The sequence below is a fragment of the Hydractinia symbiolongicarpus genome, chromosome 5 (genome assembly GCF_029227915.1).
Source record: "Hydractinia symbiolongicarpus strain clone_291-10 chromosome 5, HSymV2.1, whole genome shotgun sequence".
In the NCBI taxonomy this organism is placed as follows: Eukaryota; Metazoa; Cnidaria; class Hydrozoa; order Anthoathecata; family Hydractiniidae; genus Hydractinia; species Hydractinia symbiolongicarpus.
Window position 1 is genome coordinate 13,902,055 of NC_079879.1, and position 14,494 is coordinate 13,916,548.

A 14,494-nucleotide genomic window follows, 5' to 3' on the forward strand; every position below is an offset into this window, starting at 1 on the left:
CTGCTGGCCATCCCTATAGTATAGCCACTTTTCAGCCTCTGTTGGCTTCGTAATTTTAACAACCTCATGATTCTCGCAATACCTCTAATGCTTATCCCTCGATTCAACTGTGGGGAAGCCCTGCAGGCAGTTTAGACAAAAATGCATCGCATTCCTATTCTTCGAGGTCTCCTTGCCTAGGAGCCTCGATAGACTTTTGACAGCCGTGTAATGTCTCCTTTTATCATCCGTGATAAACAATAGGGTCACCACCTTAGCACGTCCGTTGCGCACCGATCGGCGTAGGATGTTGATCTTCTTTCCCGTTATATACAAGACATTCACCGCAATGTCGGGGTTATTCGCCTCAAATTTATATATGCTCTTGGTGTTGGTTGGAAACTCTATACCCTCCCAGTTATAAAGGCCCACGTAGGATTTCATCTGAGATATTCGATTTGGGTTCCTCCCTATCTCCTCATGATGTAAGGATGCTATAACAGCCCATTTGAAGCACTCTTCATCCTCATTCACCGGGTTAATAATTGCCTTCTTTGAGGCTATCCATTTGGGTAGTTCGATGTATGATGAGCCTCTTGTTAATCTCAATTTGTGAAAATCTGCATCGAGGTATAGTATTCGGCTAATTGTAAAGCCACTTTGCGGTAGTGCTGGATTTTCCACACCTGTTTTGATTTAGGCAAACATCCTATCTAGCGCATCATCTACCTCGCTACCCTGGAATACCGAGGCCATATTACTATGGAATGCCTTCTTCACCTCAATGTACTCATCGTTAGCTCCCCCTATATTTGAAGGCTTCCTCTACATGATCCATAGGGATAACTGTATCTTTGCAGACCCCATATCTTCTACCTGGTCCCCAACCAAGGTTTTTACGTTTGGTCGCGCCATCAGGAATGCTGAAACTTCAGAAGGTCCTGTGGAAAGCATGCTTATGTTCCTGTGGTGCAAAATCTTGCCCGGGCTGCTCATATAGATAGTCTTCCCCGGCCTCTTTTTCTACCTCATCATGGAGCGTAGGCCTTGTGTTGACTGTCCCGTTATAGAACCTCATCACCTCGCGTTTGAATGCCGCATAGGTATTCTTGACCCCCTCTTTTATAAGCTTTGGATCAGTGTCCACAAGCCAGTTGTACCATCCCTGCATCTTATCCCTTACAACGGAACGATTTTTCAACAGTTCCTGTTTCTCGAAGACGTCCATCTCGGATGGAGGCAATACCCAGTTGTACGACTCCCTGATTTTTACCCCCGATGGTTGGACGGGCCTTGGCCATCTCCTGTCCATATCCTCCGATGTTATAGGCCTGACCGGTTTCTGTGGTACATTCTCCAATAGGACAACCAATTCAGCCTTGCGTAGCCTATAATACCCCGTAAGTCCACGATCTTTTGAGATATTACGTAATTGTTTCACGGTATGTGTGTTCATTCTTTATTGTATAGAATTTTACTTTGTCAGAGGATTTCATTCTGCCCAACTAACACAGTTATTCCCCTTTTTACTGCGCATGCGTCGATTTTTGATGACGTCATCACTTATCAGGGAATCCCCCCTGTGCTAGAATTTTAACTCATTTGCTGTATTGATGACGTCATCATTTACTAGGGACTTACCCGTACTCAACGCTGCATGATAGGGACTTTACATGGCTAAGCATGGTATGATACTGGATGGTACTGAATTTGTTGTGACGTCACTGTGTACGTGCACGCGACTGTGCCAGAACATTTCCCTATCTCTCTACACGCAAGATTATATGTAAAACTTTGGTTCGTTAAGGGAAGTCTCATTAAGAATTACACCCAGAAAAACTGTGTATTTGATTGTCACGTGACGAGGCATCTTCCACAGGACCATGTTCGTCTCGCCGTCCCCTGGTAAACAACAGGCGCAAGGAACGGGGTTGGTCGAGTTTTTGTGCTAACCTGAAAGCTGGCCACCTGAATTTGTTTCTATAATAAGCTTATTCTTTCTTCCTCTTTTACGCTCAAAGTTTTACTAACTAAAGAAAAACAACTTTGATTACGTTAGTTATTGCAACAAAAAGTTCCTCCATCCCTCCGCATGTTCATTTATTAGCAATGCTTTAAAAATTAATATTTTTTAAGCTCTTCCCCAAACCCCAATAATGGCTTGTGTGATCGTTTGTTTCTATGGATTCTCAACTTGGGTTGCCTGCAATATTTGTATCTTTTCAAACGTTATAGAATCTAATTTATTTTCTCCTTCGAAAATCAATTTGTTTCAATGCGCGTCGACATCATATTTCGATAAGGAAGAATATTTTAAATCAAATAAAATACAATCAAGATTTAAATTTTTAACATTTACAAGATTTATTAATGATATTATGATTTATGCTAAAAAGTTTTTTTTTTATTCTTTTACTGAGAAATAAAGCAATAAATATTTCCCAAGATTCTTTCCTACTGCGCCTGACGGGGCCAAGTTTTGATTGTGTCTCTGCTCGACATATTTTGCAACAACCACAGAATCCTGGGGACGAGGATGCACGCGGCGCCCCCAAGATGGGAGCTATATTGTCCAGCTATCCGATTAATCCCCGATTCTCCTCCAGCTTGTTCTTTTTTCTTAGGGCTTAGGGTGATTGTTCATTGTAGCACGCCATTATGGAGATAAAAATTTATCGGCGCAAGCATGGTAGGAAAAGACGCTTAAGTTAACAGATAACCTTTATCTCCGACAAAGCATACGTGATGTTAGCACGTGTTGGCAGCACTCACTTCAAGAATGGCCAAACCGGGTTTAATGTTTTTGTTTTTCGTGCCCGTTGATCGGTCTCTCCATTACACACCACAACAAATTTATTAGCCCAGTTATACATATTTGGTACCTCGTAACATTTCATAAAAAATTGTAAACCGTGTAAATGGATGGAGCTAGAAAATATCGTTGCCAACACTGTGTACCTGAAAGCACGAGAAAGTAAGGAGACTTGCACTGTTTTTATTACAATTATTTTGGGCTTAGCTAGCTTGCTGACTAAAGTGTTTTATTTATCTAGCTAGCTAGCTACCTATATAGCGACTTAGATAAATCTAGTTATGTCCTTAAAAATTCAGGCACGTATTAGTTATTCTACATGTTGTAGTGACAGAGGTAATCTCACAATTTGAAAAGCCACGTTAGAATTTAGTAACTGCTTATAATTAGACAATGCAGTCTAACAGTCATGCATGCGCGGCATAATAACAGGTTGCTGTAATATGCAGAAACTGGAAATTCGACTTTACCTTCAACACAAAAATCCCTTAATTATGGGTATATATAGTTTTTGGTATGCCTAGTCCTTTAAAAACTTGTCTTCTGACAATAAGAATTAATTCAGACTTTATCAAAGGCTTGAAAGTCTTGTCTTTTTGCTATTGGTCTTATAACTTATAAGAGACTTGACAGCAGTCACAAGGTGAAGTTCCAACACTCAGGGCAAACTTTAAGAGGATATCAATAGGAAAGTTAGTTTGCCACAAAAGTATGTTTTTAGGTTGATCCCTTATTTGTAGCATGCATCTTTTAATTATGGCATCGTGTTATTACATGTTTATGTGACTGTCCAACTAGTATGTTGCACACACCTCAACTATTGATCTCAGTTGTTTTTTCGTTTGAACATAAATATTTTTACATTTTGGGCAAAAATCATCCTGACATATTCTTAGCATATCCTTGTTTAAGCAGTCTAATTCAACTGACAGACACACATTTCTTGTACTTCAAATTAAAGCTTAGAAAATACATTTTACTTAAATGATATATATGTTACCAGTTTATAGCAGTTATCAAAGGAGAGAAAAGCAAATTTTCATAATCATACCAGAAAATGTTAACATCAGCATATTCCTAGGATGTTCCTAGGATTGTTATCTAATAAAAAGAAGCGTGTATTAGGAATTCTAGGTGATATTTTCTATATGTGCAATTTGATGGTAAAACAAATTTAATACAAATTTAAAGTAAAATAAAATGTTGCTAATATGGGAAGGAAGGATAGAAATTAAATTTTAATTTAAAAAAGAGGCTTACAACAAAACGACTTTGTTTAGTTTCTCTCATAAAGGGGTTGGCCCAAACAATTCTCCAAAGAAGGCAAACTGCAATCATTATTATTATTATTATTATTACCTGGATTATTCTCCTATTGATTCTGTTACCAATAGGGATCCTGAATAAGGTAGTTTGAGCGTATTGAAGGCTCTCATTTGAGCTACAAAACTTGTCAAAGCACAACAATTGCTAAACTGGATATCTATTCTACTCTCATACTAAACGTAAATGATTTATTTACATTTTTATTGCGTTTGGTTTGAATTATCCAGGGTTTAAATCTATAAACTTTCACACCGAAAGAAAACATATTAGCACAAGCCTACTGGTCTTTTAACACAATAGCCGAACACAATAATAAGAATTTATCTCTTTTAGGTCGAGCTAAAGGGAAAAGTAAAAAATGGCGTCTCATGCTTGCTTTTCCACACATTTCTGAATGTATACATCTTAAAGAAGTCTTAGGTATATGATCTATTTCTTTTTTTAGTAACTAAACAGTAAATACTTGTTGAGAAAATAATCATATTGTTGTCTTTAGATTTGTCATACCACCAAGTTGCAGAAAAAGAACCAATCGGAAGAGCATTATTTCACCAATATTGTACATTGCAGTCAAAACTTAAACCACTAATAGAGTTTTTATTAGGATCGGTATGAACATATTTCGTTTATGGACCATTATGTAATATTTTTACACAATTTGTTTGCACTAAAAAAGAACATTTTATTGAGTTTAGGAAGAATATGAATCAAGTGTGGATTCAGAGAGACCAGAAAAAGCAAAAAAACTTGTTGAACAGTATCTGTTAATACAGGTGCGTGTACTAATCAAATTTCAAATTGATTAAATTGATTACATTTTTTGTGTTAATAAATTTTTATATTTTAATTTTGATAGGATAAAACATCTTTATTTAAAGAAGTCATCAGCAGTGACACTATTGAGAATGCACGACGCATGTCAGTCAATGGTCCGACTCATTCCATATTTGCACCTTGTGCAAAGTAAGCTTTTTCATTGTTATCCTAATAAATTATTTACTTTTTAAATTTAATTTAGTATTTTCATTGAAAATAATATATAGTAGTGTTAAAGATTTCATTTTAAAAAAAAAAAATTGGCAGGTTATATCAAGTTCTCACAAAAAAGCTAGCTACTTGAAACCAGATGTATACATAGACATGTGAAGATTATGTGATATAAAGCAAGCGTAATAGTTTTAGTTCCCAGTCTCTTAGCCAGTATGAATCACATATAGTTTAATAAGAACATTTTCGAATGCAAAAATTAATACATAGGAACACTAAAGATTATCCTAGCTTTGTTTGTATATAGTAAAAAATAATAACAAAATCAATATTTGACACATTTTTGATAAAACTGCATTTGCGTTTATATAAGATGTATACTTCTTGACAAAAAACTGTTTTGAGTGATGTAATTTCACAAACTTCAATTCTTTAGAGAAATCAGATCATACTTGAAGGGCAAGCCATATCAGGATTTTTTAACTAGTCATTTTTTTAAAAGATATTTGCAATGGAAACATTTGGAAAGGTAGGCTTTACACTTCCCCCTTGTTTATTTTTCAAATTTCTAGCAGTCTAGAACACAGGTAAATTGCTGTAAACTGTTTTTTATTGCAGAAAATAAAGACTTCTAATATCAGGCAATTTTATGTGACAGATTTTACTGCTTTCTTAAATGCTCAGAGCGACGTCCAGAATTCAGTTGATTGACAACAATATTTGAGAACTTTGTATCATAGAGGAATGTATTTTGGAGACTGTCACTAGGCTCATAGCTAGAAAGCATGTTTTCAATTACAGAATGTGTAACCCTGCTTTTACTACAACATCAAGCCTGGAAGCATATAAATAAAGGGCAGGAAAATCTAGAAAATTTAAAACAGTTTAAATTCTCAAGGGTTATTAATTATTTTCCAATTGCCACAACATTAAATTGTTTTTTTAAGGAACTGTTCTAATACCAAATCAAAATTTTCTTCAAATCAATGGCCCATTGCTCTTTTTATTGTAATACACTGTTTTATAGGGTTCCAGTTACAAAGAATTTATTTCGGCATTACAGAGTGTTAGGTAAAGGAGGCTTCGGTGAGGTATGTTTGTCCAAGATTTCAAGTGAAATATAAAATAGGAAAATCTTTTCTCTCTTTGTAGTCTTTTAATAAAAAGTGAACAGCGAATTTGAAAGATTGTAGCTATCCCTTATTAAACATTTTTTATATTTCCTTTACATGCCAAATTAAATTTTAAAAGTACGCGAAAATCAGATACGGAAAATTAACATGTGTGCGAAGTATGATTATGGTGCAACTTTCGTATTTTAAGATGCACAATTTATTTTATTGAACACTAAAGATATGGAAAGCCGTCAATCATTCTTAATCTTTCTCACTTAAAAGCTTACAAAATAAGATGCTCTTAAGTTTTCGCAACATGTTAACACATAAGTAAGAAATCTGTTATAATCCTACTCTACTTTAAAAAAAGAAAAAAATTGTAAACCACATGTTCTTTGAATAAATGCTCCAAGATAGAAATTGGTTCTATGTTTGGGACTCCTATCTTTGAATAAATGCTCCAAGATAGAAATTGGTTCTATGTTTGGGACTTCTATCTTTGAAGAAATGCTTCAAGATAGAAATTGTTTCTATGTTTGGGAGTCCTTTCTTTGAAGAAATGCTTCAAGATAGAAATTGGTTTTATGTTTGGGATTCCTATCTTTGAAGAAATGCTCCAAGATAGAAATTGGTTTGGCACTCTTAATATGTTTTTTTTGGCTTTGATGACCGAGCTTTTAATTTCCTTTTTCTTAGGTATGTGCTTGTCAGAGCCGCGCCACTGGCCAGATGTATGCAATGAAAAAACTAGAAAAAAAGAGAATTAAAAAGAGGAAGGGTGAGGGCATGGCGTTAAACGAAAAACAATTATTAGAACGAATAGATTGTAGATTTATAGTAAGTGTTTTTTATGTCTTTTTGTGATTGTAACAGAAATTTGCATAATATTCCAGCAACGTAATGTCTCTTGTCCCGAGTTTTTTTTGACAATGCATATGGTTGGACCGTCAAGAAAACTTTGTCAATTAGCAAATACCGTCCAAAAGTAGCACCATTCCTAATAAAGCGTAGACTATCTCAACAAAGGACTGACTGTTTCAATGTCCGTTGTCACCTAATACCGGGCTACTATAATTTTTTTTCAAATATAGCCTTCTCGGTTTGTGTCAGAAATAATCAGTTCCTTGCGCTTGCATTGTTGGCTTCATTTTATTTATGGATATATTTAGGTTAGCCTAGCATATGCACATGAAACCAAGGATGCTTTATGTATGGTGTTATCTCTTATGAATGGTGGCGATTTAAAATTTCATATTCACAATATTGGCAATCCTGGTTTTGAGGAGGAACGAGCTATATTTTATGCGGCGGAGATTACTAGTGGGATTTTGTACTTACACTCTCTTCGAATTGTATATAGGTAAACGAATTGTTGGTTCTTGTCATATTTTCTCCTTGTTTATTTTTAAATTAATAATTGTTTTCTTCAGGGACATGAAACCAGAAAATATTTTGTTGGATGATCAAGGTAGGTCTTATTCATCATCACTCTGGTTGCTAACTCGTGGAATAGAATGTGTTATTTATTGATTGTGTTAGTTGTTGGTGTGATTTAACTGCAACATTGCTCGGTTTTTTAGGCCATACAAGAATATCGGACCTTGGTTTAGCAATATATGTTTCTACAAATGAATCAGTTAAAGGTCGTGTTGGAACTGTTGGCTACATGGGTAGTTGTTTTAACGACTTACAAGTGTCGATGTTGAGATGCAGCGTAACATCCAATCTTTATTTTTTTAGCTCCTGAAGTTGTTCGCAATGAACGTTATACTTTTTCCCCTGACTGGTGGGGACTTGGCTGCATTGTATATGAAATGATACAAGGAAAGGTAAAAACGTCTTGTTTACACATTGTGTAAAACCGTATTGTAAAATTAACAATAGTATATCCAATCTTTTCTTAGGCCCCTTTTCGAGCACGTAAAGAAAAGGTTAAAAGAGAAGAGGTTGAACGTAGGGTAAAAGAAGATGTTGAGGAATACAGTGAAAAATTCAGTGAAGAAGCGAAAGAAATATGTAAATGTGTAAGTTTCAAATTGTTTCTCTTTACAAAATTTTAATACCTTACCGGTGTATACATTATCTTTTTTTTTTTTAAAGTTGTTAGCTAAAGATCATAATCAAAGACTCGGATGTCGCGAAGGAGACGATGAAAAAGTTTTAAAGGCACAATCGTTTTTTAATACAATTAATTGGCAGCATTTAGAAGCTGGAAAAGCAAAGCCACCCTTTCCGCCAGATGTGAGCATAACTTTTTCTGTCTGCTCGCCTGATGTTATTTTAAAAAAAGTTCTTATTATGAATGTTGTATTTTTTTTAGCCTCGTGCTGTGTATTGCCGAGATGTTTTGGATATAGAGCAGTTTTCGACTGTAAAGGGAGTCCAATTAGATGAATCAGACGAAGGCTTCTACAAAAAATTTGCCACTGGCTCTGTGTCAATACCATGGCAAAAAGAAGTAAGATATTTACCGACGTCGTCACTGTCGGCTACAATTTATAGGTAATGTGTGTGTGTGTGTGTGCTAATTCGCTTTATGTTTGTTTAGATGATCGAAACAGAAGTTTATAAAGAACTTAACGTTTTTGGTCCAGATAGTGGTCCCACACCAGATTTAATTGGAGACGCCCCTCCACCTCCAAATGAAAATAAAACAAGGTGTTGTGGACTGATGAAATCTAGGCCCAGATCTAGAGTATGTTCAGATTATTCCTTACTAACTATGTTTTGTTTTCTAAGAGATGGTATTTTTTTCTGTAAAAAGAAGCATTTGTTTTTAGACGGCGCAAAAATATGTTGCCGAAACTGAACCATCTACAAGTAGTGGATGATTTATACAAAGCTGGTTTAAACGATTTAGTGGAGCCTCGTGGTGCAAGAAGAACGTGTTTTTACAGACGCTATGTAAAACCTAGTTAATGGATCTCCCTTGAAATAACTTTATTACGGTAGCTTATATATACCTAGGCTCATCAGTTAGTATCGTTACGCACAAACGCACATAGTGCGTTCATTTTATCTACCAATAAATCCGCGCCATGTTTTAATTTTTATTGTGAAATATTTGCTTTGCTGTGATGTAAATAATTGATGTGTCCGTGTAATTGTTTGTGCAGAACACTTTTCGCTCTGTGAATTAGCTAAAATGATTTTCTTATATAACACAATAAATTAGGCGTTAAAATTCAGCGATAGTACTAGATTGTAGATGTGATTTGTTTTTTATACTTAACTTACAAGCATTGCCATTTTGGACTCTGGTCACAGGTATGGACTAATGTTAATTCAATTTAATGGCAGCAGAATTGTACAAATTATTATAATGTCTGAAGAGAAAAGAATTAATTTGAACGGAAATTGTATTCATCTTGGCACAACGTGATTTTACCTTTAAAATCCTTTTACAAATTTTTTTACAAAAATATGCGTTCTTGCAATAGTCATACACCACCAAACAAGCAATTTTCTATTATGGATTCAGCTGAACTATACCAGATAAAAAGAAAAGCCAGCTAATAGAAATGTCAAATATCACGAGACACGATCCTTCAACTGTTCGTTCAAATTATAGAAAGTTCTAATGTTAGGAAGTTCATCCAACTTTACTAAATTTTGTTATGTGGCAAGTATCTGTGCATTATCAAATATGTTCTTTGGGGGCTCTAGTGTTATCACTACAACGCACCCTCTCCCCAAATATTTTTTGCCGTCTTCTATCATATCAAAAAAAATAAAAATCCTGGGGACAGGGTGCACTACATCGTTGCTTCGATAAATTCGTCGCCATAATTATTTGATAGAGCGTTGAATGTAAATAATGAAAATCTTATAAAATTTGACATTCAAATCCGCGTTTTACAAAATTTTATTTTACTAAGGACTTGGTATACAACACGATTAAATTAAATGTTTAAATAATAGACAGAGAAAACGCAGAGGGACTGAAAAAAGAACGTTTGAAATACGGAGATGTTCAGTAATTAAGGTTTGAATGTTTCTTGAAGAATTTTTGCATCCTCGTCCCCAGGGTCTTGTGCCCCCTGAGCCGTTATTACGGAGTGGCCAACAATGACCCTGAAACAGGCTGGTCATGTGATACAAAAATGCCCAGGGGCATTTTTGAAATTCCAGAGATAATGAGATGCAAATTTGACGCTCGCCTTTAAAAGCAAGATTTAGAAATGGCGGGGGAAAAAGAAACAACATCAAAAAAGAAATGTTTTGGCCAATGAAAGCAAGATTATCAGAATATTACTGACTTTGCTCTATTGATCTGACTTGGCTTGATTGTTTAATATTGGCAAGCAAAACTGTAGCTGGTCTTTTTATCCACTCTAAAAAATAAATCGACCGCCGCCATATTTGTTGTATTCTTGTTTACATAAAACTCCCGCGCGGGTCAGACACAAATTTCTACAGGGCAAAACTGTTCATAAATCATTTTTGGATTATAATTATCATAAATTATAAGCGATCATGTGACCAGCCTGTTCCAGGGCCTTTTCGCCGCTATCAACTTCATCAACAAGGCAAAATGCCCTGGGAACGAGGTTGGAATTTTCGTAATGCCAAATAAATCGTTCGAATTAAGGAGATGTTAGACGGATTATAGGAAGATGAGTTATAGAGAATCGACTGTAAATCAAAGAAAATTGTTCTTGCTATTAAAATTTATGCCCATCGGGCCGAACCGAATGTCAGAAGAAAGATACAAGATGCCCTGGGGATGAGGTTGTACAATTCACACACTTTTCTTTTCTGCGATTGGAAGCTCTGACGAAAAGAAACGTAAAAACATGATAAAGGAAAATAAGGTCCAAAAAAATAAATTCTGCAAAATTTTTTTCCCGCGTAAATTTGAGCATTTGGTTAAAAATTTTCATCCTCTGTATTCAGTTGAAAGTTACATGGATGTGACTTGAAAAATACAGTATATATAACTTACCTGACTTTAGTTTGCGGTGATTTTTTCTTATTTCCGTTGATTAGCCACAGTTTCTCTTTAAAGATTCGTGATTTTAACGTAAATTCCGGCCGTAAATCGTGTCATAATTGTGTAATGCTAAAACCGTTCGCGATCTGCTTCAAATTTTAAGAATTCTATTTAGCTTAATTCACGGCTAGAAGTTTTTTAGTAAAAACTTTGTTATCTGGTTATTTTTACGTATCTTAATTCGAATCATGGATGGACTTTGTATCATTCTCGAGAAAAATCTTAATAAACTCGTTCTTAGTATCAAAAGCATTCATGAGGAATATATTTTTTTATTTTACAATTTTTTTCTCAACAAATAGTAATCCCCGCGAAAGAACAAAGCCCACCCCTCCGACAAACAAGAATTTTTTCCCTCCTGCTGGATCTCCGCGCCTTCTCGAACTCTAATTCGAATATTTGACAAAACATTCGAAAATCAAATTCGAATGTAGGTAGTAGATATAATACAGACTGAAAAACTTTGCAAAGCGTCTTCTAGACCTGTGAACAGTGAAAATTTTAACCTGATAATATTTAATCTATGGATAACGAAGACGTTTTAACATTAAAGCAACTTTCCTGTGGTGAGTTTCATCGGTTGATTTTCCTGGTTAGGTACAACAATACAAGTTTTCTCAAAAATAAAAATTATACCCTAGCTAGCTATAGCTATATATTTCGTATCTTTAGAATTAAAGGAAACATCTTCGCTCAAAAAGGACGAGAGGTAAATGACTTGTTTATGTAAATGACTTGTTTCTTCACAGATGCCTAAGCAACGACTTAAGCCTCGGGTTTCTCGAATTTTTACAAAAATTAAGCCTCGAATGTTCCTTAATGCATTTTTGCATGTTTGTGATATACACATGCATTAAAACATATTTAAATTTAACATTTAAATCACATTCTTCATTTAAAAACATATTGAACTTGTTCTTTTTCTTTTAAAGACTATATATAAAAAAGGAAAAAAGAACCTTCTTTCTATTTTTCCCATTTCTTAACTGTATTGGATACACGCTTTTTATTAAAATAGTGTTTTTTTCGTTTTAACAAGAATATTCTTAACTTTTGGACAAAAAGCAACCTAACTTAACTGACAGACCTAGGACAGACAGACAACTAGATTTTGTGTGTAAAAAATACTTTAATAAAACTTGAAAAAAGGAATTTTACATCAGTGATAGGATACAAAATCATAGGACTTCATAAACTTGTTGTTGTTTGTTGATTTTTGCTTATTTCCATTTCGGATGCAAGTAAAATTTTAAGATGGGCATACCTTTAGGGCATACCTTTATTCTTAACTTGGGAGCGGTTTCTTATCAATTACAACGTGTATTTCTTTTCCCTGTTTAGTAGGAAAAATTAATTATAAAGTTCGTGTACAATTATATCATAGCTGCGAAGAAGATGTCAGCCTATCTAAAAACGCATTCGAAAAACTCATTTCTTTGGACAGTCTCTCAACGATATCCAGCCCAGTTAAAATAAACTGCTCGCGTATGGGTTGTGAAACACCCTTAACAAAACTTCTAGAAACATTTTCCCCGTCAGCTATAAAGTACATGGAAAAACAAGAAAACAATTGTGAAAATAGCAACATAATCAATGTTGTTGAATCGATTTCTTCTTTAACTGCTACAAGAAGTTTGGATAACCCAATGCTGAATAATCTTGAACAGCAATCTAAGATAGGCAACTATTACCCAGGGAGTATGCTTGCTGGTGCGCCTCACACAACAGACAGCTTGCCACAACTTGAATCATACTTGAATACATATCACGAAATGGACAGACATGGTGAGCAAAATGCGTATCAAGACGAATTGATAAGTAGTTCAGAGCAAGATGCCTGGGAACCATCAATGCTTTCAGATAACATCTTACCTCCCGTTATGTTGTCGAGTTACGACGAAATGGCGCTACTGCAGCAACAATTAATGGCTACAAATGGTGGTATGCAGCAATATGTATTGCCAATATTCTTTCAACCATTTATGATGAACGAAAGTGTAAACAAATCGAGGGAAATCTTCGAAAAGCAGATTTTGAACAAAGAAAAGACGGACGACGATGCAGGGAACGAAGCAGTTGATCAACGTGTGCCCAATCCGTACCAAAATAACTGGCTGTCAATGGCAAGTACTGATGAGGAACTGATGAGAAAATGTAAACTTACACTGGGCGTCAACATAAACGGCGAGAGAAAAACAGACGCAAGTGTTGACAACATGAAATATCTTGAGGAGGCTGCTGCTAAACTGTTGCAAACTGACGGAATTCCAAAATGTGCAAAACCAACTAATTTTGGAAAACACGAGTGTAATATTTGCCACCGAAGGTTTCAACGGCAATATACATTAAAAACGCATCGAAGAATACATTCTGGACATAGACCGTTTAAATGCGAATTTTGTGACATGGCGTTCAAACAGTCAGGAACTAAGCTCAACCATGTTCGTGCTATTCATACAAAACAGAGACCTTTTAAATGTGTTTACTGTGGGAAATCATTCTCGCACAAATCTTCTATCACTGTGCATACACGTATCCACACAAACGAAAAGCCGTACCAATGCGAGCACTGTGGAAGGCGTTTTACCGATCGTGCCACCTATACGAAACACCAAGTCATTCATTCCGGCGAAAAACCGTTTACTTGTCCCGCTTGCAACAAAACTTTTTCTCAAAAGTCTAATTTAAAGCGGCATTTTATTAATGTACATCAGTAAAAAACAATTTCTGCGACAAGACTGGATTTTCGAAACTTGTCAATATCCATCTCATACCTAATTGTTTTATTTTTCGAAGTTAGTTTCTTTTTGTTTTTTTATATAGTTGCAAAAATTTGAGAGAAAATTGTACGAAGATGGATATACCTTGTTTTCTTGTTTGTTTTTCTGTATTATGAATGTTATTTTATTCGGCGGAGGGTAATTTTTGTGATTCTTGTGTAACTAACAGATCGGAAACCAGATTACTTAAATATTTTCGGATAAAAATATTTTAGAGGGTTTTTTGCCCTATTTCAGACTTTTCTTTGGTGGAAAGGAAATAGAGTTATACCCCTCTTTAGCGTTAAGAAAGAGCATTATTGTTCTAGTTTGGAATTGTCGCACGCGACTAATTTCTACTGTTCTCGAACATTTGTTCTAGGCGATGGCGTATTATATTGGAATTGAGACTCCAGCTCACCAGAGTAATAATTTTCACGTGCAATTCGCAAAAATCGATCTGAAGTTTTTTGATACACTTGGCGACATGGAAAAAGGTCACTCCTCAGCTCTTACGTGCGGA

General features: G+C 35.3%; 2 protein-coding genes across 2 annotated transcripts; both read left to right on the plus strand.

The window, feature by feature from the left end:
* Positions 1–2,761: 2,761 nt before the first annotated feature.
* LOC130644920 (G protein-coupled receptor kinase 5-like) lies at positions 2,762–9,570 on the plus strand. Its single transcript, XM_057450708.1, has 17 exons — positions 2,762–2,953; positions 4,451–4,537; positions 4,614–4,726; positions 4,813–4,890; positions 4,974–5,080; positions 5,541–5,633; positions 6,132–6,195; positions 6,916–7,056; positions 7,389–7,579; positions 7,650–7,687; positions 7,800–7,889; positions 7,960–8,048; positions 8,124–8,243; positions 8,320–8,460; positions 8,540–8,677; positions 8,768–8,914; positions 9,000–9,570. The coding sequence occupies exons 1-17, from the start codon at positions 2,902–2,904 to the stop codon at positions 9,048–9,050; spliced, it is 1,740 nt and encodes a 579-aa protein (XP_057306691.1). The 5' UTR covers positions 2,762–2,901; the 3' UTR covers positions 9,051–9,570.
* A 3,114-nt stretch (positions 9,571–12,684) lies between these two features.
* Positions 12,685–14,062, plus strand: LOC130644922 (zinc finger protein 626-like). The gene has a single exon (XM_057450712.1). The coding sequence runs from the start codon at positions 12,700–12,702 to the stop codon at positions 13,927–13,929; it is 1,230 nt and encodes a 409-aa protein (XP_057306695.1). The 5' UTR covers positions 12,685–12,699; the 3' UTR covers positions 13,930–14,062.
* Positions 14,063–14,494: the final 432 nt, after the last annotated feature.